We start from the raw sequence: 24,571 nt of genomic DNA, 5'->3' as shown, positions 1-24,571 counted from the left end.
ATTTACAGGAGGTGAGAAATATGAAGGGTATCATCTCTGTGGAAGCAGAAACAAAGGGAAGTAATTAGCCCCAGAAACATTAAGAGAAAGACAAAAGGGCTGCACTGAATACCAATAATGGCAATGAAGACACACAAGGACCTACAGTAGCTCCACAGCTACTTGAAGCCCAGCTGTGAGAGCCAAGGAACCTTGGCTCTCATAAGAGAGAGACAAGACACTTCTCATAAGCAGACACTTCTCATAAGCAACTGCTTGAAAACGGGGCAGTTTCCAAATAAAACTCCTTCCAACTACACATTATGGAACCTATCAAGGCTATTATGACTGTAAGAGAAGATCCCTTCCTAGGCCCCTATGAAACCCATCTCTCCAGAAAAGACCCTTGCTAACCCAACAAACCTGCCATGCAGCTGGGGAACAGCAACTCTCTGGAAGACAGATTGTTACACCACTGCTCTCAGGATTATTATGGAGAGGAAACAGAAAGTGATTCTTATCTGTAGTGCTCTGCAGAGGCTGCTTCTCCACTGAGATTGATTACAGAAGTTAAGAAATGAGAAAAAAGATTTCAAGGTTTGGCATTCCCTCATATGAACTTCATTGTTTATCTTAACTCTGGTCTCCCTCCAACATGCCTTTTCAATAATCCTGTATCTAAACAGTGCTACATACCAGATTTTTTCAAACAGTTCCCACGACATGGATGAACCAATTCTTTCTGCACTGTGGGACACTTCCTTTTACCTGTCAATGGGCCAGAACCATGCAAAAATATCTGGCACGGATTTGCCAAACATGACTTCAAGGTCTGAGGTGTAAAATGACCAGCAACCACAAGTACTGCATTAAAGGTGCTGTGACTCTTTTCCTCTTTTCTTTATCCCCCACTTCACAGCTCATCCTCAGAGATTACATCCCTGCCTCCCCTACCTTCTTAATCCCAATCTGCTTTGCTTCAATCATTTTCAAAGAGCCAAAACCAGAACCATGCACTGAAATTCCCCTCCAGTGGGTCAGCATCATTGTGTAACTTTGTCTCACCCTGCTACTCTGAGCGGAGAGAAAAGACAGATATTCCAGGGATTACTATTAAAAAAACTCTGCCCATCCTTCCAGCTTCTGCTCTCTACCACCTCCCTGGCACCAGCCCCTGTACTGACCTGACCGCTTGGTGGGCTGCTTGAGAAGGAAACACAGCAAATGTGAAAAAGGAAAAGTTTCCTGCCAGTCTGCAAAAGGTTTTTCCAAAAAGCAACAGTATTTGTACAACTGGGGTGACTTTTGCACACTTGGGGGTGACTTGTGCACACTTTCAGAGAGCAGCCTGCAGGAAAACTTCTCATATCACACATTCTCCCAGCAGCACAGATTAAAATTCTTCTCCTGTGTGAAAACCTGACAAAGATGGGGTTGTGCAGTTTGCAAAGGAGAAGGCTTCAGGGAGACTTTAGAGCCCCTTCCAGCAATCAGAGGGGCTCAGAGAGAGTTGGAGAAGGACTTTGGACAAGGGATGGAGTGACAGGATAAGGGGGAATGGCTTCCCACTGCCAGAGGGCAAGGTTAGACAGAATACTGCAAAGGAATTCTTGGTTGTGAGGGTGCCCAGAGAAGCTGTGGCTGCCCCCTCCCTGGAAGTGTCCAAGGCCAGGTTGGACAGGGCTTGCATCGAGCTGGTCTAGTGGAAGGTGTCCCTGACCATAGCAGAGGGGTTGGAAGTGGATGATCTTCAAGGTCCATTCCAGCCCAAACCAGTCTGTGATTTTATAGCTCTTCTACAGAGCGAGGCCTGACATGGGTCTGTCACCTCACCAATCCCCAGGGATCCACCTGCTCCCCATGGGATATCACTGGGAAATCTGGCAGGGGTCATGTTGTGTAGAACCATTCCTGACCCTTGGCAGTTAAAGCCGGTGCTGTAAGACCCGTTAAGTCATTCTGCTGGTGGGAGTATGGGAAGAACAATCATGCTGGAAGGAAGGGAGTATTTCCAGTATTGCTTTCCTTGTGTTATGAATGTGGAAAGTGAATTAAGGATAAATATTACACTAGGCCATTGACTGTCACAATAATGCAAGCTGAGGAAGTATCATGACATACCACGTGACTTTCCTCGGTGAGAGACATGCGAAAACCCCACTCGCTGCTAATTTTAAGAACTATCCTCCTTTTCTTGGCTCTCATGAGACCCCATCTGGTTATTGGCATTCAGTTCGGAGCCTCAAGCACAAGAAATATGTTGATAAAATTCAGTGGGTCTGGTAAAGAGACACCAAGCCAGTCAGGAATCTGGAGAAAATGCCCTGCAAGGGGCGTTTCAGGGGAGAGAGACTGTCCAGCCAGGAGAGGAGGTGGCTTTGGGGACCTGATGCAGCCTGCTGGTACCTGCATGGACATTAGTGAGAGGACAGACACAGGCTCTTTTTGCAGGTATGCAGCAGCAGGAGGAGAGAAATGGTCAGAACATGAAAGAGGGAAAGCTCTGAGTTGACAAGAGGAAAAAAATTTCATCATAGTGACAGTCAGGTTCTGGAACTGGCAAAATTTCCATCCTTGGAGGTTTTGGACACACAACTAGATAAAGCTCTGCAACCTGGTTCTGAATTCTGTATCAACTACTCTTTGAGCAGGAAGCGGAACTAAAAATCTCCTTAAGTCCCTGAATAATTCTGTAAAAATATTCCACAAGAAATATATTACGAATTCCTGAAATGCTTTATAAAATCCTCAGAGAAAGAGACAAATTTTCACAATTCGTCATCAAAACATAAGTGGCAAAATCCAGCCTCAAGAAAGCTATCAATTCACACATAGGTGCCATAAGCAACAATATTCCATTATTCAGCTATCTGGCACATTCACTCCTAAAAACTGCTGTGGAAACTGGCGAAATTTAGCATCTGCCTTCTTAGATGTGGCACTTCCAGCAACTATAATATTTGTATGGTAGCTCTATACTGAGAAATTCACTTCCTAGCAGATCTACCAACCCAGTGGGTGTAATATGCAAGAGCCATCTACCTCCAGAAGGAATTAAAAACAAATGTTTAAAAATCTCACTTCGGTCAGTGTATTTCCTGACATCAAGCTAAAGACCACAAACAAAGAGAAATGCAAGAGCATTCCCAGTAAAGCATGCAAGAACACAGCATTTAGTCTCCTTTCCCCTTCCCATTTGCTCCTCACCCTGTTCAGCCCAGCAGCATGGCACCAACGAGCCAGCCTGGCGCACACACAGGTATGAGGCAAATACAAACCCAGACAGACACAGGCACAAAGAAAAAAGAGGCAAAGCATGAAGAAGCATGCACAAACCAAGGACAAGCGTGCAAGCCTCTCTGGTATCTGGACTCGGTTAGGTGGAGAGAGATGCAGATAAAAACCATGCCAAGTTACCTTCAATGGAATAAGAATAATGTGCTGGGCTGGGCTGGCTTGTGGTTAACCCTGTAGTGCAGGTAAGAACACTGTGCTGACTTGTAGATGGAGTCTGAATTAAACCACTTTCAGGTTTCATACCTGGCCACAGTGCACCTGAATCAGATAAATTGGACCAGTTACAAACAAATATGCTGGGACCAAACAGCATGCTCCTACCTCAGATTAAGATTTTGCTCTTCACAAAAGCCAAGTAACAAATGACACATGGAAAATTTTTCATTTCGGCAATAGCAAGTGCTGACTGTCAGGCTGTGCAGGGATTAGAGCTGGTGACAAAAAGGCTGAAAAAGAGAAAATTAAAAGCACCAAGAAGGCTAATTTGCAAAGCTTTTAACTAAAAATCTGCTTGTGTCACTAAGTTTCACTGCCCATGCAGATAAAGGACCTGCCAATTGCTGTGATTTTGGGCTGAGCTGCACAGCACTGCAAGTGACATCAGCTGTTACACAGTGAGGCCGAAGCCAGGATCTATGAAGGCCAAGCTTAACGCTTCCACTACTTCACTGGGCTTTGGGATGAGTATTTTAAAACAAGCCAAAAATCAGTAATTTTCCTATACTGACAACAACAAAGCTAAAAAAAAAAAAATTAAAAATCCGAACGTTTCTTCCAGATTTACTGTTGTTTTGGAATGCTTTTGTAACAATCCTGGGCACAGCAGAGAGAGCAGAGTGACTGTAATTATGTGTACAGGGCACACTTAGCATGTGGTTCAGCTCAGGTGCCGTGTTAAGATCGAGGTCTCTGCACTGTTGGGTGCCAACAGTGTCCAGCTAAGGCAGTTCAGCTCAGGCCTCACTCTTCAGGGCTCTTCAGGCTTTCATTTGAGTGTCTCCAAATCTACAGCAAAAGTCAAAGACAGTTCTCCCTGGCCCTGGTTAGAAAGCAGAAATATTTTGAGAGGATCTACTTAAAAACAAGCAGGAGTGTGCAAAGCAGAGGGACAAAGAACGTTTGGAGCTAGACAGAGTTCAGGGCCATCAGAAAGACCACCCTCCTTTTTAAACATCCCAAAAACAGTACCAAGGCTGCAGAAGCCACCTGCAGCCCTTCACCCACTCTAGCAGGATTGAGCCATGGGCTATGAGCTCTAGGTTTCTTACCTAGAAGACTCCATCAAGCTAGACATGAGCAGCAGCTCCAAGAGGTTGCTCCATGCTGGAGCTTTGTCAGAATTAAATTCTGCAACGGCCCTTTTGATTTATTTACATACCTGATCTCAAACTGACACCTATGAGTCAATAATAATAAATCACCCCCCTCTATACAGCCACCCCAGGGTTTGACTCTTCAACTCTCAAATTGCATCTTTGTTAAGGTTTCAAACCTCCAGAACCTCAATAACTAGCAAACAAAAAGGAAAGGCTGATTTAAGAAAGACTGTAGATACACTGCAGAAACTCCAGAACAAAATATATGGGAAACAGATCCTCTAAGCAGAGTGGGAGCAGCTGTGTTTTAGTCTGGAAAGGGAGTGCCACCATCTCCAAATGGGTGAGCAGTTTCTATAGGGGACAGTAACGAGAAGCTCCTTAGGGCACAAGACAGGGACAAGGAGCAGACAGCACCACAATGTGATGGTCTCGTGACATGCAGAAGTGCCAATCAACCTGACAGTGAAATACAAACCCACCCTGAATGCTACAGGATAATGCCCACACCGGGAGTGTGGCACCAGGTCAGACACACGCAGAGGCGCTGGCAGCGCTGGCTGGGTGCCAGCACAGGAGCTGATTCAGGTCATGCGCTAAGGCATCTTTCAGCCCCTCCCTTCCATGACTCTGTTGCTACAGATGTGTCCTACTTTCTATACAGCAATGCACACTCCTGGACTGGTGGTATTTGTCCCTCCCCTCTCATTCTGCAGGACAGCATTATGAGCTAGCACAGTCTCAAGGATGATAGAGGAGAAGCTGTAAGAGGGGGAATGACTCTTCCATGTCCAGTGGAAGCACTGTATGTCACAGAATGTCACAGCATATATCTAACATACGTGGAAAGGCCCCACACAGGACATCCCATCACTTGTAGGTTTTTCTTGAGTTAATGTAAGCCATCACATCCATGGTGTTTCTAATACCAACTTACAGCTACACATATGCAGCCTGGATGTCACTACTCTTATTTTAATGCTTCTTTAAAAAAAAAAAAATCTCTCCAGACCACAAGGGCATCTCATGCAGAACAATGCACTGAACACTTAAGAGAGGTGACAAATCAGCAAGAGCATAGGTCATCCCTTCTCTAAAAGCAGCATCCTGACGTCAGCCACCTCAAGACTATGCTTGTGTTTGTCAGCTTGCTTGAATTTCATGCTGGTTTGTTCCAATTAGATCAACCATGGTGCCTTCTTTCTGGCATAGAAACAAATACACAGTAGAAAGACACACCAACCCCTGTAACAAGCCCTCTGGTGCTGGTAAAACATCTGACCAAGTTGTTGGCCCTCACCTGCTCACTGGAGATTTTGTGAGCAGAAACAATTTCCAGAATTCTCTCTGCAATGTGCACGTTCCATCCTCTACCCTCTACCTCTCCGTCACACCATGCAAGGTCCATCTTCTCAGTATGACGCAGCAGGTACCACTCCAGTATGATTTCCATTACTGGAAATAATGACTTTTAACATATTCCTAACACTTGATTTCACACTAAAAATTCAGGTGTTAAAAAATGGACCTCAAAATCCACAGCATCCAAAACATTTTGGATGTTTTACAGACAAAAGCTCCTTTGAAATCAATAGAAAATGCAGATCTCCTTCCAGGTCTTCAGAAGAATTACTAGTGTTACATTTAGAGTATAATACTGAAGCAGCTGAGGTACCCCTGCATTCCAGAACCTTTGGATTTAAAAAAAAAAGGAACACTCCCCCCAAACACAGTCATCACTGCTGCCACCAACAAAACATCACACACACAACACACTAACAAAACACCTACACCCTCCCTCCCTCCCAAATTGTAGAATTAACTCTAAGCCACCTTTTTAAACAACTTCACTGGAGCACTCCACATATTTACAAATATTTGCCTTTAAAAAAACCATCACGTGACACATTAAAACATGCAACAGCACACCAAGCAGCCTCAGTGCACCATGCACAACAAACTATTGAGAAACACCAAATAAATGAAGCAAAGGAAACCATCAGCCACTGTTCAGATACAGCAAAAAACAGTGCAACAAGACCCTGAAACTGAAGTGCAGGCACCCAGTGAGGAGGAGTATGTTCCAGTAACCACTAGTAAGTACAGTATTAGTAATTTAACTTATGTTTAACGAAGCCAAGTCTGGATTTATTATCTTTCCTACACCATCTTTCAAATATATCATGACAAATCAATTGTTCTGTAATCTTTATAAAAGCCCATGCTCTGTCAGCAGCTAACAAAAGCCAGAAATATAGCTGCTTTTATTCAAAGACATCTAATTTTTTAACTATAGGAAAATTCATCCTTATGCACACCAAAGTACTAAGATTTTAGCACTACAGATAAATCTGCAAGAGGCTCAGTGCATATGGTTGTGCAGTACAACCACAAGCCCCTGAGACATATCACAAACTGTAAAAGCTGGAAAAGACCTTTAAGATCAAGTCCAACCATTAACCCAGCAGCACCACCATGTCTACCACTAAACCATGTCCTCAAGTGCCATATCCATGTTTTTTGAACACTCTAAGGGGGGGTGACTCCACCACTTCCATAGGCAGGCGGGGTGCTCCCCCAGGTTCCCTGCACAGTGGGGTGATGCTCTCCCCTTTCATCAGTGTTGCATGGTAAGGGATAAAACAGCCTCTGCTATCTTCCATTTTCTGAGATCTGGCAACATTGTACAATATTTACATATGAAACCAAGTTAGGCAACACTGAAAATGGAAAGAGAAGTTAAAGTGTTCATTTTTAACAATCAGTTATAAAATTTGGTATGTGTGTGGGGCTGGTCACTCACAGGTTTGGTTTTTTTTTTCCTCAGTGCCTGACACTTTAATGTCCTGGCTGCTTAGACACAGTGGGGAACAAGGGGCTAGAGAGCAGCCGGAGGAAAGGGACCTGGGGGTCCTGGTCAATGGCCAGTTGAACATGAGTCATCTGTGCCCTGGAAGCCAGGAGGGACATTCATGTCCTGGGGGCATCAGGAACAGGGAGGGATTGTCCTGCTCTGCTCTGTGCTGGGGTGGCCTCACCTTGAGTGCTTGGACAGTTTTGGGTGCCTCAATACATAAGGGATGTAAAGCTATTAGAGTATCCAAAGGAGGGCCATGAGGATGGTGAATGGTCTGGAGGCACCACAGGAGGGGCAGCTGAGGGCTCTTGGTGTGTCCAGCTGGAGCAGAGGACACTGAGGGCAGAGCTCAGCGGGGCTGCGGCTCCTCCCGAGGGGCAGCTCCGATCTCTGCTCCTGGGACAGGGACAGCACCCAGGGAGCGGCTGGAGCTGGGCCAGGGCAGGCTCAGGCTGGAGAGCAGGGAAAGGTTCTTCCCCCAGAGGCTGCTGGGCACTGCCCAGGCTCCCCAGGGAATGGGCACGGCCCCGAGGCTGCCAGAGCTCCAGGAGCGTTTGGGCAGCGCTGCCAGGGATGCGCAGGGTGGGGTTGTTGAGGTGTCTGGGCATGGCCAGGAGTTGAACTCAGTGATCCTTGAGGGTCCCTTCCAGCTCAGTACACTCTATGATTCTAATATACAGAGTACAAGGAAAGACCAGGCAGTCTTTCACTAGCTAACCCACCCAGAAGTTACATATTTTTCTATCTGCACTACTCATCTTCAGTTCCCTTTATACGCCACGGAGAAAACCACCCATTATCTTCTAAAGCAGTCCCACACCCCAGAGGTGTTTCCCCACCCATGCACAGGGTGGATAGCTCAAACCCTGTAATGGAGCTTTAGTGACAACACAAGTCTGACCCTTCAAGCATTTGCAAAGACTGCAATAGCTATCAAGAGGTCTCCGTTTTTAGAGCAAATTAAGCAAATTATTTGCCTAGTAAACTTGGAGACATTTTAGCATGAGCTCTCATTTGGTGAAAGATGAAATAAAAAGTCTTAATCTTGGACAACAAAAAGGAAAGGAAAAAGCAGAGAAGTTGTAGTATGGGGTGTTGTGTCATTTCACTAACAAAGAAACTGCACAAACACAGCCATATCACAACTGAAGACAATTATGAACCCAAGCCAAGAACCATATAACAAACTTCATGGGGAGAACCAAAGTAACAGCTTTGTAAGAAATCTTGTAAGTTGAAGTCCCATCATGAGATCAGTGCCCATCTACAATTTAAGCTAGGCACGTGGTCTCCTACAAACTCTTCTCTCCAACACACCTGGTTAAGCTTAACATTGGCTTTTTAATGAGACATAAAACAGTAATTGCAGGCACCAAGAAGTCTTTGAAAAGTCACTTTTTACCGAAAGGAGGTAGTCCGTAGGTCTGAGTGGTCTGGGGGTAGATGGTGTAGGGCTGGGACTGCTGTAGTGCTTGGTACTGAGGCTGACCAGGGTAAGGGCTCATTGTTTCCGATACTGGTACAGAAAGGATATGTGCATATGGCCTTAGTGAAAAGAGAGAACAAAAGTCAGAAAGAACTATTTACATTATGCATCTTTCAGCCTTCAAACCAGAAGACACACCAGAAAATTGCTCCAGAAAGGAGAAACTTCTCAGACTGACACATCCTCTTAGCGCAATAAGCTCCTTGTGCTTCCCAAGGCAAGCTCTTGAGTTAATAGATGCTGCCAGCTTCCTGCAGTGACACCAGGGAAACTCCCTCCTCCATGATGCCACAATACCAGTGTTCATCCAGGACTGCAACGGCAGGGTGAGTTGGGAAGGACAAACTCCCCATTCCAACAGGCACAAGTAGTTAGTCCCATTTATCATGCCTTACTACACCAGACCCTAAAGCTACTGTAATAAAGCTGTATCTGTAAGAACCAATGGGACACACACAGAGACTACACAAAAACCAAGCAGTGGGGGCTAAAACCTATCCTGCTCCAACAGGCAGAATTACAAAGATCCATAAACACAGTGAATGATGAGAAAATCTTATATTCCCCTTGTACTTATCTATGTTTAATTTGTTTATTTGGCAAATATTATGTGCATTATTCACTATCATGTTAATTACTTGAAGGGGCTCATTTATCTTTGTGAACATAAAACAACAGTAACTAAAGTCAAAGGGTGAATTCTGTAAATTCAGTGTCCTCAGCAATGAGTATCTGTTGCCAGTAGTGGGATTTACAGCATTAGAGAAATGCATAAAGATACAAAAAGATTACTTCAGAAAGAAGTAAGAGTTACAGAACTGAGTAACAATTTCTTGACTTACTTTGCAGAATACATTTGTGAGGTATAATCATTTGATGACCTTGGGATATAATCAGTGCATGTCATAACTGAAAAAAAAATAGTTTGTGTAATTACAGAGGTGCTTTCAAAACCCAACAAATAAATACAAATATCAATACTTACGGTACATTTTAGTCAACACACAGGATTTACAAAGAGTTTTAGTGCCCTGAATATTTGTTTCAAAGCAAATTCTCAAAAACACACTGTTAAACTGGCACAAAAATGTTCTGCCAGCTCACAGCAGGTAGATCAGTCAATCACACTATTCCTCCCTGTGTAACAGTGCTCTTTATCAGCTGGTACTATAATTTTTTTGCAACCGTCGTAAAAAAAATTTGATTTCAGTCCATCCCAAAACCCTGCATATTTGCCAAAGGGGCTTCATCCACACCAAGCGTAACATTTCTGCGTCCTGGAGCAGAGACCAAATGCCTGTTTTGCCAAGCTTTCCTCTTCCTCTATGTACTCTACCCATGCACGGCTCCAGCAAACTGTCTTTCCTGTAAAAAGGAACAGCTCCAGCTCAATGAACTTAATCACACACAACCAGTGAAGCACAGCTGCAGTGCACAAGGCCCAGAGATTCCTCTAAAGTAATCTGGTAGTTACATTCAACCAGATGTTTCTATTTTTCTGCTTGAATAAATCCACAACAATTGTACTCTGAAACTGGTAAGACAGAGCGGCTCAGCTGGCAACTCACAGAGGAAATGTTTCAAACGTTCTCACTCAGCACAGCCTGTGGCTCTAGTACACCTTGTGTGAGACAGCTCTGTTATAGCATTCCAGGTTGGGGTAGAGAAGGGGGCTTAGGCTCCTATGGCTTAATCCAAGAGCCATTAAACACCCCCAAGATTCACATGAACTGACCTGATTAAATACTCTGCTGTTCATCAAACTAGGAAAGCAACAATGGGCAGGACCCCAGCACAGAATTTGTCTGGCACACACCACCACCACAGTGCAGTATGCTGCTGGGAGCTACACTTCTGTGACTGTGTATCTGCACAGTACATGGGTTTATCAGTTCAGATCTAGAAGCACCATACCCAAACCGTTAGCAAACACGGCTGCACTGCTGTGGATCCAGCTGATTCCCCTTGGAAAGCAGACAAAGCACCCAGGGCTTGCCCAAGAGGTAAGCCTGGCTAACTGTATCCCCTTGTGTGGGCCCAGGGGCCCCACCCCTCTACCCCTACCATTGCAAGAGACCACACTTCCCTCTCCCTCTGGAGTGACTCAATTAACAGCCTTCAAAACAGCACAGGGTCACAGATACCAGCATACTCTACTCTGGGATTTGATCCAGATGCCAATAATGTGCTCAGAAAAGTTGGGCTTTCCGTATCAGACTTACATTATCGTTCTTGTATGGCCACATAGTTAACTCTCCTGAGTTACACTGAGGAAAGCAAGACAGTCGCTACAGGCAACCCTAACCCTAATGTGCATTCTGCCACCTCAATAACCTTCTCTTTGTGTAATCTGAACACAAGCAGCTGAGCGGTACAAACCATCAAACCACACATGCTGAACCTCCCAAGTGAACCATGAATCACCTTCCTCTGCTCCTCAGTGTTTGCCCTTACTCACAGTGTGAAGCCCATGCAGCACAAGGATACAACACAGAAACACAGGGAACTTTTGGAACTAAAGGCTTTCCTTTAACACTTGTCAGTTCCCACATCCCTCCTGCAAAAATGTTTAGGATTTGTAGGGTTTTTTTAAAAAATGTCAATATTCATCTGAATAATTATGTAGTAATTATATTTCTAGAATTCCTGTTTATAAAAGTGCATATGAAGAATTAGGCAATGGTGTAAAAAAGCAAAAAATTCCACAATAACACTGCATGCAGTTTCTGGGATTTGTAAATGGCTTATCCAGTTAGGCAGCAGGTTTTGCAGGCTGAAACTTCTCCTAACTCCTGCAACACCACAGTACCTGGATTAAAATAGCAAAGATCAAATCAATTACAATGGAAAGTTACACCTTACATACCTTCAGCTAAGCTGAGCTGATTTACACTTTGAAATATGTATTGGCAGTCAAAGGTATTCCACGTAGGAATCTGACCTTCCTAATAACCTCCAGCCCTCTTTTTCCAAAAGAATGGATACACTCCACTTTTCATTTATTATGCAATCTTTGTATTCCCTGCCTGTTTCCTCTCTGTTTATTTCCTAGGAGCTTTCTACAGACATTCAATACAATTCAGAGTCCAAGATGAAGTGTATAGCATATTGCTACAAAGGACCCAACCAGCTGTGTAGAGATAATGATTTTTAAAACATGTTTACAATAGGCATTATAATTGATGTTGACTCAACCCTCAAGAAGAATCATGTCTAAGGCAGATAAGACACGGCAGTACTCAGAAGCACCCAACAGCAAGCTGGGGGGTAGTGACACAAAAATACTTGTTAGAAACAGATATTTCCTTACCATCAGGCATTAACATTTTGCAAACACTACAGCAAACATTTACTTTACAACTGATAGCGAGGGCAGGCTAAGGATTACAAGGAGAAGACAAAGATTAAGGTTGATGAAGCATGGTACCAGGGAAAGACACGAGGAAAGACAAGTGGAAAATTCCAGAGATACTCACTCTCACTGGACATGGGAAGGTTTGAACCAAGGTTTGAAGATTCAGTTTTCTGATCGCTGACTTCTGTGTTGCTCACATGACTGCCAGGACAACAAAGGCTCAGTATTAGCATTATGAACTCTTAAATTAACATCCTTGGGCATCATGACCCCTGGTTCAACCTTTCTGACCAAGGCAAACTAACTCTTCACAGAACCTAGCCCTGTGCTCTTTGCTATTTCATGAAGAGATTCTGAGAGAGAGATCTGCAGCTGGAATTAGACATCAAACTATATGGGGTTTGAGTGGCCAGGGATTGGTAGAGGGGGGGACTGCAGGGGTGGCTTCTGTGAGAAACACCCCTTGGAGCCTCCATTCCCCCAGGCTGCAGCAGCCAAGGAACTGCTGCCAGCAGTGGTGTGTGGCCCAGCTGCCACAGGCTCCCCTGCCCATGGGCATTGCCTCGCTGCTGGGTTTGTCCCTGAAGACCAGCACTGAAACATCCTTGAACTGGGGGTCACTTCTGTACTTAAATATTTGCAGGTTACTGGATTATTTTGGATTTCTCCCACACTGTTTCGGTTCCATGTCAATGTTGCTTTGTTCACATATAGAGTAGAAAGTACAGGTAATTCCTGATTGAAATTGTTTTTTCCTTGCTGATTACCTTCCTGGCTTTAGTTTTATTAACACTAGTTCTGCAACACATCTTTTCATGAGGTTTTCAGCCATCTGTGTGCTGTTCTGATATTCTGAGACTGAAGTTTCTCAAGGTAAAGGAGCCAAGGTAACTGTTTGCTGCTGCTGAAGGGGTACTTCCACTTGTAGATCAGGTGTGCACCAAGCATGGTGCTCCGTGCCTCCCTCCATGACCCGACTCTACTCAGCATCCCAACAAAAAACAACTGCACAGTTTTGTGTTGGATGAGCAAATTAAACTCTCAGGAAGAGCCTAAAGGTGCCTGAGCTGACCTGCACAGGGAGCAGGAGGCTGTATGAGAAATAAACCCAAATCTTACCACACCTTCCCCCACCCCACCCTGCTTTCTAGGCCCAACTTCTGATTTTCTCTCCCTCCTCCACCCCCCGCAGTGCAGGGGAATGGGAGAAACAGGTCCAATAACTTCTTTTAAACTAATCCATTGGTCAAACCTAAAATCATGTATAGTTTTATCAAAACAGAGCCAGAATATTTAAACAGTGTATTTAATTAAGTTAGAAATGCAACTTTATCCCTCCCCATCTTCTATTTTTAAATACTGGATGTCTACAATTTTAAAATACAAGGATGTTTACACTCAAATCTTGAGCTCGCTGTGCCCGCAAGGAAGCTGTTGTCGTGCTGAGGCAGGGTGACTCAGAGGTAGAAGGGAGAGCACCTCGACATGTTCAGACGTGCCCATGCTGCCCTCGGGACCTTTCTACCCAAGAGAGGGAAAAAACCCTCCCCCTAGGATGTCACTCCTCTGATCTCAGATGGGCCAGAAAGGGAGCTTCGGTGATTAGCTCAAATTTCTAACTTTTAGAATATACCATGTCCACTCCTGCAGAAATGGCATGTTTCCTCCTTGCTCCTATTGGAATGGCAGAGACTCCAAAGAGAAATCTTTCTTCACTGTATTTGCTGCTACTCAGAGAGGGAGAAAAAATCCTAATATAGCTATTCTCATTATAAGTAGTAATAAGAATAGTTAATTCCTAAATACAATACCCATCAGAAAGCATCTACTGAGGCTAAAAATAGTATCACACAACAGCTTTAAATAGAAGACGCTACCAAATCAAGAGTTTCATTTCTCAAAGCAGTTTTCCACACAGGTTCACTAAGAATAGTAGCACAGATATTATTAAAATATCCCGAGTCTCACCAAATTAAACACATGTTATGTGCAGTACGTGACAATCTCAATCTGTGAAAGATGGGCATGATGATGCCTTTAAGACTCTTTGTAGCCACTTTCATAAAAGCTTAATACTGTAGGGGCAGCTAATTATTTTTTATTGGGAACTTAATATTATACCAAATACAAATGCAGCTACATTTGCCGTAGATCTGTAAAAAATAAATCAAGAGGCAAATTTCTAAAATGAAAGCTTTATAATTGTAAAAGACCATAAAGAACTGTTCCACACTAAAATCAAATTTAAAATCCCATACCTCAGGCTCTGTTCTCTGGATTCCTGCATCTTGGCTTTTTTCACCTGCGAAGACAAAAACGTTCAGAGCTACAACTAACACAAGCTGGAGGGTTCACAGTGGTGGCTAAATACACAGCCTTGTCCTGCACTCCAGAATTTACCAGTGGGCTCTTCACCTCTAAACAAGCCTTTTCCTAATTAGAAAACAAGGGCTGACACTGGATCTTTTATAGCGGAATTGTCATGTTAGTTATGTACGTAACAGGTGCTGAGATATACAGCCACAAAAACAGCTGGTAAGGACAATTCTGTGGAAATTGAATAAAAAAGTCATAAATGTTAACAAAATCTTATTCTGCATGGATTCAGCCATAACCTTTGCTCTCTTCCCCCTATATTCTAATCTTGCACAAAAATAGGAACATGAATGCTTTTGCTGTAATAAATTAGGAGTTTTGACTCCTGACTAAAACCAATACAGCATTTATTGTCATTTTGTAGGTTCCAGCTGGATCCTGTTCCTGTACTGGGTATTACATCGCAGACAGCACTGCCTTGAACCCAAATTCGGTTTTTGCAGGCTACAAACATTACTGTGAAACCCTCAGGAGGATGCCAGGGTCAGTGCCTGGATACACAGGCTTCTTTTTCCACACCTTCTCCCTCTAAGCAGGAAGTTTTACAGCCTTCCACATTTCCTGAGCAGGTTTAGATGCCAGACTTGCACCATCAGTATCATCCCAGCCCCTACAGGGCACTCAAGCACTGTTTAGCAGGTCTTCTGTGAAAAGGGGTCTGCGAAGGTACAGGCTAGGTACCAGACTGCATGGACTCCAAAGAATAAACCTTTCACCATGTTATTCACATTTTCTTTCTCAGGTGAATATAAATAAAAGGTGAGGGAAATGCAATTTGACCATGAGAGGTCAAAATGCACTTTAAAAAAAGAAGTAGTAACATACAGGTGAATTCCTGTTGGGCAAGAGGAGCTGGGAGGCAGGGGGGGCAAAAAGGCTCAAGGTCACAAGGGGAAAGGATGGGAAGGAGAAAGCTGAAAGGGCAATCTTCTCTCCCTGAGGAAGTTACCAGTATTCCAGAGCTCAGTCTGCTTTCATCTCTGTACTAGTCTCAGTGTCTCTTCCCTCTGGCACTCACTGCAGAACACTACAAACTTCAATAGCACTCATTACACCACAGAGAAGGCAAAGGAATGACAAGACTATGGCAGCACAATGATATCATACAGCCTCAAACCTCCTGCACTTTTAACTTCAACTTGAGCAAAGAGCTGGTCACAGTCAGTGACATCAACTCCTGGGGTGGTTCTCCAGCCCACAGCTTCACACACTTCTCCAGAGTCCTCCTCCTGCCTGCCCAGGAACACATACTACTTCTCGTCCACATCACCACAAGGTCCTGCATCCAAAGGGTCTGCACCAGTCTTCCCCACCCAAAGACAATGTCAACTACAACACTATGGGAAAGCAGACATATTTTACCCCAGCTGTCTCAGGCACCGCCTCTCAACTCCTTCTGTCATCCTTCTGCCTTGCAGCAAATGCTCCAGCCCTTCCCTGGGACCCTGCCAACCTGCTTCTGAGCAGGGACCTCAGCCACCAACACCAGCAGAAAGCTCAGGATGCCAAACTGCCCACAGGGTTCTTTAGGAAAAGAGACAGAAAAAAACTAGTCACACCTAAAAAAGTAGGGGCAAACTGCTTCAGACCAAAATAACATGGAGGATAAAACTAAAAATTAACTTTAGAGTTGGCAGCTTGAATTTTAGACTTCACAGGATTTTACTGCTGTTTCCAGTCAGGTACTCGATACGATCTGATGTCCGCAACTTCAGTAGTTTGTGGTTTGTTAATATGGAAGGTGAACAGAGAAACCAGCTCACTTACAAAAATGCCCAAACCAAGCCCTCTGCCCCAAGAGAGGCGAAGTTTTGTATGAACACATCAGTTTTATTGCTGTTTTCACCAAAACTAGAACAGGAGAGCTGTTCCTAAGACACCTCACAGCAGACAGGACTTGAGCTCAAAGCCCCACTCTGCTGCTCTGCCCACTGGACTGGAACTTCTCTCTGAATGAGTGTCTACAGCACAAGGCCATCATGGCTTGTTCTCCCACGATGGGAGATCTTCCTCCTCTGCCAAACCATGCCCTCAGTGATGCACAGTGATCAGTATTTTACATTGTTCCATGGCACGGAGTTGGAACTAGATGATTTTTAAGGTCCCATCCAACCCAAACCAGTCTATAATTTTATGATAGGAGTTTAAGTCAATTGTTAAAGTCATTAAAAAAAAAAAAAATCAGTAAATATCTGGAGACATTTTCATCCTCTCTTTTTTAAATGGCCCTGGAATGTCATAGCCATTGTGACTGTGCAGCAGAAATCAAGCCAAACTGCAATTTTGGATGTCAGCTTATCATGTCCTGGCCTCAGCTGGCCAGCCTTGGCTTGTTCCCACCTTGGGAGGTTTTTAAAAGAAATTGTCCCTAATGTCTTAATGCTGTGCAGTAACATTTACAAAATTGTGACACTTCAGTGGGATGCAAACCCAATTTACAAAATCTTGATCCTTCAGTGGGATGCAAACTCACTGTTCTACCCATCACTAATCACTGCAATTTACACTACAAATTGAAGTGGGAGGGAACAGCTTTCAACAGACTTTCATGGCCTTAGAAAGCTTTTTCTTTGTTTCCTGGCACGTCTTAACACATATTTAATGCAGGAACAGCACCTAGTAACCATAACATAAGGCTGATATCTGGGGCACAAGGAGGGAGTACTGTCAAGATGTGCTTCTCTCCCACCTGGGTCTTGCCAGACTCCACTCCAACTCCAAACCCTACCTGGGCACCTGTGCATCCTTCTCCTGCATGAACCATAGAAAAGGCTGCGGAAATCTCTTCAAACACCTTCTTTCAACATACACTTCCCCCTGAAAATCTTTGGAGAGATGCAGAAAGGTTTTTTGCTCCCTCTCAAGTGACAAGATCACAGTTCGAAGACTTTTCATAGAATCCCAGAATAGTTTGGGTTGGAAGGGACCTTAAAGTTCATCTTGTTCCAGCCCCTCTGCCATGGGCAAGGACACCTTCCACTATCCCAGGTTGCTCCAAGCCCCGTCCTACCTGGCCTGCGACACTTCCAGGGATGGGGCAGCCACAGCTTCTCTGGGCAGCCTGTGCCAGGGCCTCACCATCCTCACAGGGAAGAACTTCTTCCTAACATCGAATCTAAATCTAATTTAAACCTACTCTCTTTTAGTTTGAAGCTATTCCCCATGGTCCTGTTCCTACCCTTGCACACAGCTCCTCACCAGACTTCTTATAGGCCCCCTTCAAGTACTGAAAGGATGCAGAAGTTAATTCATTCTTTTTAAAAATAAGGGATGAAAAAAGAGATAAAAAGAAAAAAGAAATTAAAACAAGGAAAAAGATGGGGTCTACCTCAGGGATTCATGTTTCCAGCTTTAGCAACTGCAAAGGTTCACTCTCTAAGCTGTTCTGCTGCACTACGAGTGACGTCTCCTAAGGTACATCTTTTCTCCTACCTTCATCTTCCTATTTCCCACTGGTTTGTGGCTTACATTGATTTTTGTAAGAAAAGAAAAAGAAAGAAAGAAAAAAAAGGCAGAAAGGAAAAAAAAAGCGCCAAATGGCACATTCTAGCTGATCCTTGCTCCCAAATCACAAATTTCTATCACTGAAAATCCAAGTAATGCTGGAAAGCTCTGTTCCTGCCTCTGAAAGACTGGAGGTCAGTCGTATTTACTGAGCCATACACAAAGTCTTCCTCCCGACATCAAGAGAACAGGTAGTCTACAAATGAATCCAACTCTGACTGACATCCATGGATAATTTCCAAGCCTGAGCAGACACAGGGACACTCCTCACTCCCAGCTCATCACCGAGCAGGGCAATAACTTTGAGACAACGCTGCCCAAGCCGTTGGGGAGCACAGCTGGGCTGCTGTGGCTGGAGCAGGGGACAGCACGCATTCAGGGGCAAGGGGTATTATTGCCAACCTCTCGCTAATTTCAATTAGGAAAAAACAGTGTATTTCTGGAGCCCTTTCCAACACATTGCTCTCCCCACCATGGACCCAGGCTTGCCCTCGCTGTCTGATGTGAGTGAGCAGTCATTCCAAACACACAGAGACCCGCTGGGTGTCTGCAGTGAGGCTCACACAAGTTCACTGTCCTTTATAAAAAACATTTTGTCATTTCCTAGTATTAAGAATTAAAATAAGTATTATAAAAATTAACTACCTCCACCCACAACACATTCAACAAGTGAGAGATTACTATACAGAATCACTTCTAAAAACTAATCCAGATTAATAATTTATTATAAATTCTGAATCTGTTTTCTAGCCCTGCAGTGTGCACAGAAACTGTTTTCATTCTAATACAGACTTGAAGAGGGAAGAAACACTCAAAAACCAGGGACCAAAGCTATGGCCATACAATATGCCAGAGAGCAGTACAGAACTGAGTGATCAGTCTAACATTGAGCTAGAAAAAACACATTTTGGAAGCAATTATTACTATCAGTCCACATCAACATAACAAAACTACCCACCTTTTTTAATTAATTTTTTTTAAAGTAAAATACACTGAACTTGAAGTTCGATGACTTTTCTACAGGCTCCTTTCTGTCTTCAGTTATCAACAGTTTGCCATAAACATTATTTTTTGAAGTAACTTACTAATCTTGTCCCGGTGATTTAAGAAAAACAAAACATTTGGGAAAGAAATTAAGTGTGCACAATACCATCACTGGGTGATTCAGCTGACAGGATTTTGCAAAGCTGACCTCAGTTTCCTTTTATTTTTTTACTTAAAGAAAATTCACATGTTTCAGGAATGGTCTCACTATACAAAAAAGAGAACAAAATTTTCTTTCCATTTCCTCCTGTAAGAATGTTCCACTCTACCCAAAATACTGCCTCACCTATTCATTATGATCCATCTAGTCTTATATTCTGTCACAGAATGACTGACTGGTATCAGATACTTGAAAGAAATTACCAAGAAAATCTTTAGCTGAATATTACAACAGAATCTGCTTAAAGGACACTCCACTGAAAATTAGCTGTACCCTATCGCTTGTGCCCTGAAGAATAAAGACAGTTTTCATGATATAAGGATGTAATTTCCTTTTTTAGTACATTTTTAAACTCTTCAAATAGCTGGAATACAAACTATATGGTTTTGCTACTTAGTTTCACATTTCATGGATATCACTCAGGCCCATCACCTGCAGATTGTGACAAGCCAGGTTCTAAATAATTTTAAGTTTACATTTCCATTTCATTTGACTTAGTTCCTAAGCCATAAAATTGCATAAATGACATTACAATGTATTTTCTAACTAGTTTAACTGAAGAACATTGAATTCTCACATTAAAAAGGCATCAAAATCTTTTCAATTAGAACACATGCAAAGTGCCCTCAAGCACATTATTCTGTTTCTGTGTGCATTTGACAAGGCCTCCAAGATTACAAGCATCACTCCCATGGTAATTTGGCAATTTCTTGTTGAGTTTGCACCAGGTTTATTTTGGGAACAGAACATTAATACAAATATTTCTGCTTAATTCCTTTGCTACTGTGTTTTAGATAGGCAATTTAATTCATCTCATATTGTATTGATAATTGTCTACCTAACACTCCTGTGCTGTGTTAATATCAGTTATTGACAATGCAAACAGTACTGCAAATACTTCACAAATACGTAGCAACTTTAACCTTCCCACATGCTTCCCTACCCCAACGTACTGTTACATTAGGCATTAAAAAATGCCTTCCACTTGTGGAAACAATGAATTGCGGGATCTTTTCAAGATCTCAAGCATAAGAAGAATTAAAGACTACATACCCTGTAATAACCAGCATGCGGATTTTGTCCCTAAACCAGTAAATTTTATTTTCTCTACAACAGGCTTAAAGTAAGTCTGGTTTTCTGAGCATAACAGGTAATCTTTGCATGCATAGAAACATCACAGAGTTCAAGTATACATAACTATTCCTTTATTACTACAGCCTGTACAATTATAGTAAATTAAATGTACAGCACATTTTACGAACAACAAAATGCTTTTTGTCCTCTGGATAAATATACTAAGTATAAGCCTTCTTTTCCAGTATTAGTTAAAATAACTGTATACCAAATTTGTAAGATCACAAATTTGTTTTATATTTTCATTTTTAGTCTTTTTAAAATGTACTTACTGGTTGTTCGGGTAAGTCTTGTGGCTCTTCCATGGGTATTACTATTTTAATGCTTAAATGATTCAAATCGTGTGTTCCTCAGCAGTCTTCAAGCCCTGTTAAAAAAAGGTGTTCATAGCTTTATGTACTTTTGGGGGGTCTTATCATGTAGGCTATCAGAGAATATTAATTGTTATATACTCCTCCCACAAAACTCGTGTGGCCATCTCCCAAATAAAATACAAAATTCATATATGGAAAGATTTCATAAACAAGGGATTTAGCTTTAAGCTTTGAAGATCCAGATTTTTCATGCACATGGTACATTTCTACATCATTTACTCGGACCACACTGACTGCAGAAGCTAATACACTAATCAGACACGTGCACCGTGATTTTAAAGACACTTTAAATGATCAAGTCTGGTCTACTAGGTCAGTAAACAGCATGATTCAATCTAACCTGTTTTAATTTAGAACATTTATATAACAATCAAAAAAAATCAGGACAAGACTGTACACCTAAATGCATTTACACACAGTGCTGTTCCTTGCCAAATTCGCACAACAAATTCTTTATTTCAACTGCACCTTTCAAAAAGAGAAGTTTGATGAAATTTTATAAAATAATTTTTATTTTGGAAGCATTTAGCAGAGAAATCTTATATCTTACACCAAAAAGCTGCTATCTTCCAGGGGCTTAAAATAATGAAAAAGAAATTTTGCAGAATATTTTCACAACCTGATTAACTTTTGCAATTTGCTGGGCAAAAGATAAAGGCCTGCGTCCTCCTGGCCTCCCCCTCTGCCCACATGACGTGCATGAGCAGTATGACCTGTGTTTTTGCTCTTTCCCCTTCTCATTTTGGAGCCATTTTATTAAAATCAACCCCAACCTCTTCAGAGCAGCTTTTCCCGAGCTGCCTCCTCTGCCACCCCAGCAGCGCCTGCTCTGCCACACGCCCGCACAGCACAACTTCAGGGGATTACAGAAATTAGAAAAAATGCTGAAAAACACTTAGTGGGTTGGAGAAATTAAATCCAGAGACTTTCTGTGCTGACATACAACCAATTCCTGCCTCCACAGCCCCAAAAGTCTGTCTCTAAGTGTCTGAGGAAATGTGAAAGGCCATTTTATCAACTGCTCTTTCTTCTAGGACCTTCTGTTTTCCCATCCTGTTCGGAGCATTCAGGCACCTTCAAATTATGGAACTATCCCCACACAAAGTGACTGAACTAGTTTACAGAAGTAACTTTCTGGTGTCCTAAAAACCATGTCTCTGTCCCCTCCCTGGCTCCTGCCAGACCTACTTAACCGGCCAGCACGTGCAGCCCGCCCGCAGCCAAGTCCCACGTGCCAGCCGCAGGGATGCTATGCAGCCTGGAATAATTTCATATTAACCACGAAAACACAAAGCGTTTCTCCCTTATCTGAGGACAGGTCTTATGTGCCAGCGTGTATTGTATGTGCCAGGATAAAATTTCATTGAGGGTTTGAGGATTTTGCAAGGCTGCCACCCCTAATCAAAGCTACTTACCCTTATTGCCTGAACTCTGAATCAACTGAATTCACAATTAGTCTCGTCCATAACTCAGGTTCTTTGGAAACGACCCTATTCACAACACACAAGAAAGTCTACAATACAAAGCTCTACTGTTACCTTTACAGTTTTTTCTCCATCAGTTTCAATTGTTTTATTTTAAATATAAATCTTATTTCTTTTATTTTTTGTAGAAATAACAGAGAAAAATCAGGACTGAAGAGAAACTCTGCCACTGAGAGATTATAAAAAGGAGTACAGAATACAATGGCCAAGAGCAAGAAGATTTGGAATTCATACCTAGAGGTCCTGTCCCTCATCCTTCACTTCTCTTACTTAACCCTGTTTTGTTGTGCAATTTCATAGAAAAATCCCAAACTGAACTCTTCAGTACGGAAAAATATTTTGCATTCCACTGATCCACACAGCAGTAACTTCCCATGCCATGCTTTGCTTAAAGGCTGCGAGTAGTTCTTTAATTTTGGTTTTGAGAAGGATCTAAATAGTTACAAAGGCAAAAAGATTCCCAGAGCCCCATTTAATACGTTACATGCATGAAGAAAACACTCTTCCCAAGTAAGTCAGGCACCTTGTAGCACCTGGAAGCAGATGACTGAACCAAAGCAGGTGAACAGTAGTGCCTGCCTTAATGGCAGGTAGAACTTGGCCTCTGGTGGCTTCATGCCTTCTCCCAGGGAAGTGAGAACTCCAAGTGAGAACTTGGCCTAGGGTGGCTTCATGCCTTCCCTGTACCTCCAGAAACAGCAGCACGGGCAGCGGACACCTCACACTCGAGGTGTGCCCAAGGCTGTCATTCCACAGACCAAGCAGCAGTGTGTGTCTGGGTGAAATGGAGGCACTGAACTTCACACCTGGGAGCAAGGGGTGAGGGCATCCTCCCCCAGCCAAGGCCAGCAGCAGCTTACACTGGTGTGGGAGAAGGGAGAGCTCCTGCCTCTCCCCACCTCCCACAGCCCACTCCTGCCTGCCTGACACTCCCTCCTTCACGGGCACCAGAGGCTTGTGTGGTTGAACAGCAGTCTGGATGTAGGATCTGCTAAGGGAAAAGAAAGAGAAAGAAAAGAAAAACCAGAGAGACCCAAGCACAATCTTTTCTGCTAAGCTGCTGTCAGAAAGATCAGCTCTGGCCCTGCACAGCCCTGCTCCAGGGGAGAGAGCAGGACGTGGGTCAGAAAAAACATGCAAGCAGAGCAGCAGGATGTGCCTTTTCAGCCACAGTCATGGTAAATGAAACCATAATTTTACCATCTACTTGATGTTTCACTTCGATTAAACAGAGACATCAGTCACGGTGATAAATACACAACAGGCTTTTCACCTCTATCACCCACTCAGTCACCGGGTTCTCATGCAGAGCAGGCACACATCTTCTTGTGATTGGGCACAGAAAGTCCTTGGATCATGGTATGGCAAGTACCTCTCCCTGCCATCACCTCTGCCTGCCTCTCTCCTCCCGCACTGAGAGGCTGAGTGAAGCTGCTGTCAGCTCCAGGGCCGAATCCACAAGGAGGAGGATCCAGGGAGCAGCTGCTCCTGCCCCGCTCCACCACAGCTAATCCCCAGCTGCCCTTCAGCCAGCCCCAGCCCTTGGCAGGTACAAGCCCCAGGTGCCCGAGCTCTTCCAGGTGCTGTTGGACACCTCCTTACCCAGCAGCACAGGTCTGAACCACCCAGAGCTTGGCTTTCCCAAAAAACAAACCCAGCATCTTGCACCTGCTCAGCCTGAGCTGCCTCAGAGGAGCACACTGAGCCAGCAGCTCACCAGCAACAAAGATGATTTTTAAAAACTGAAAATACACAACACTGACTTTTTGTTGGGGTTTTTTAGGGGGTTTCCTTGGTTGTTTTTTTTATTTCTTGCACATCAAATTTCAAAATTAGATTTTTAACTTGCATAAAACTCAAGGTAACTGCACTTCAGGTAAGCTTATCACCCATTATTACAGAACATTTTTAAACCCTAAGTGAACACAGCAGCAGAGCTATCAAAGAAGATCTTTGATATGTTCAGTTCTGCAGAGAGCCCAAACTGCTGTGGTCACACCCAAGGGCACTGGTCCCCATCCCACCACGGCCTAGCTCCCCGAGGCAACTGTGCCTGCTGAGCTCCCAGGCGAAGGAAGCGGGGACGTACAGCTCTGGGGGCAGCTGGGGCTTGATCAGGGTATATCTGTTCATACTTCTGTGTGAAGGAGGTCTCAAAAGCCAATTCAGGCGGTGAGAATGCTTCTGTGGGCCACTGGGTTTGTG

At 43.5% G+C, this 24,571-nt stretch overlaps 1 protein-coding gene across 4 annotated transcripts in view; it reads right to left on the bottom strand.

Annotated features, from left to right (window-relative positions):
- Nucleotides 1-24,571, bottom strand: part of EYA3 (EYA transcriptional coactivator and phosphatase 3) — a 56,235-nt gene that overhangs the window by 14,689 nt on the left and 16,975 nt on the right. For 2 of the 4 annotated variants that reach the window (XM_082296635.1, XM_082296638.1), the window contains exons 2-7: nt 20,781-20,875; nt 14,549-14,592; nt 12,412-12,491; nt 9,778-9,844; nt 8,852-8,994; nt 3,397-3,534 (exon numbers count right to left, since the gene is read on the bottom strand). In XM_082296635.1, coding sequence (XP_082152761.1) covers nt 3,397-3,534; nt 8,852-8,994; nt 9,778-9,844; nt 12,412-12,491; nt 14,549-14,592; nt 20,781-20,813 — 505 coding nt within the window. In that variant the 5' untranslated portion in view covers nt 20,814-20,875. Of the gene's footprint in view, nt 1-3,396; nt 3,535-8,851; nt 8,995-9,777; nt 9,845-12,411; nt 12,492-14,548; nt 14,593-20,780; nt 20,876-24,571 lie in introns of those variants that run through there. The other 2 variants (XM_082296637.1, XM_082296636.1) reach the window with 2 other exon arrangements.

The sequence above is a fragment of the Coloeus monedula genome (genome assembly GCF_965178545.1).
Source record: "Coloeus monedula genome assembly, chromosome: 24".
Taxonomy (NCBI): Eukaryota; Metazoa; Chordata; class Aves; order Passeriformes; family Corvidae; genus Coloeus; species Coloeus monedula.
Note: the sequence above shows the minus strand (reverse complement) of the source record. Positions and strands in the feature narration are given on the sequence as shown.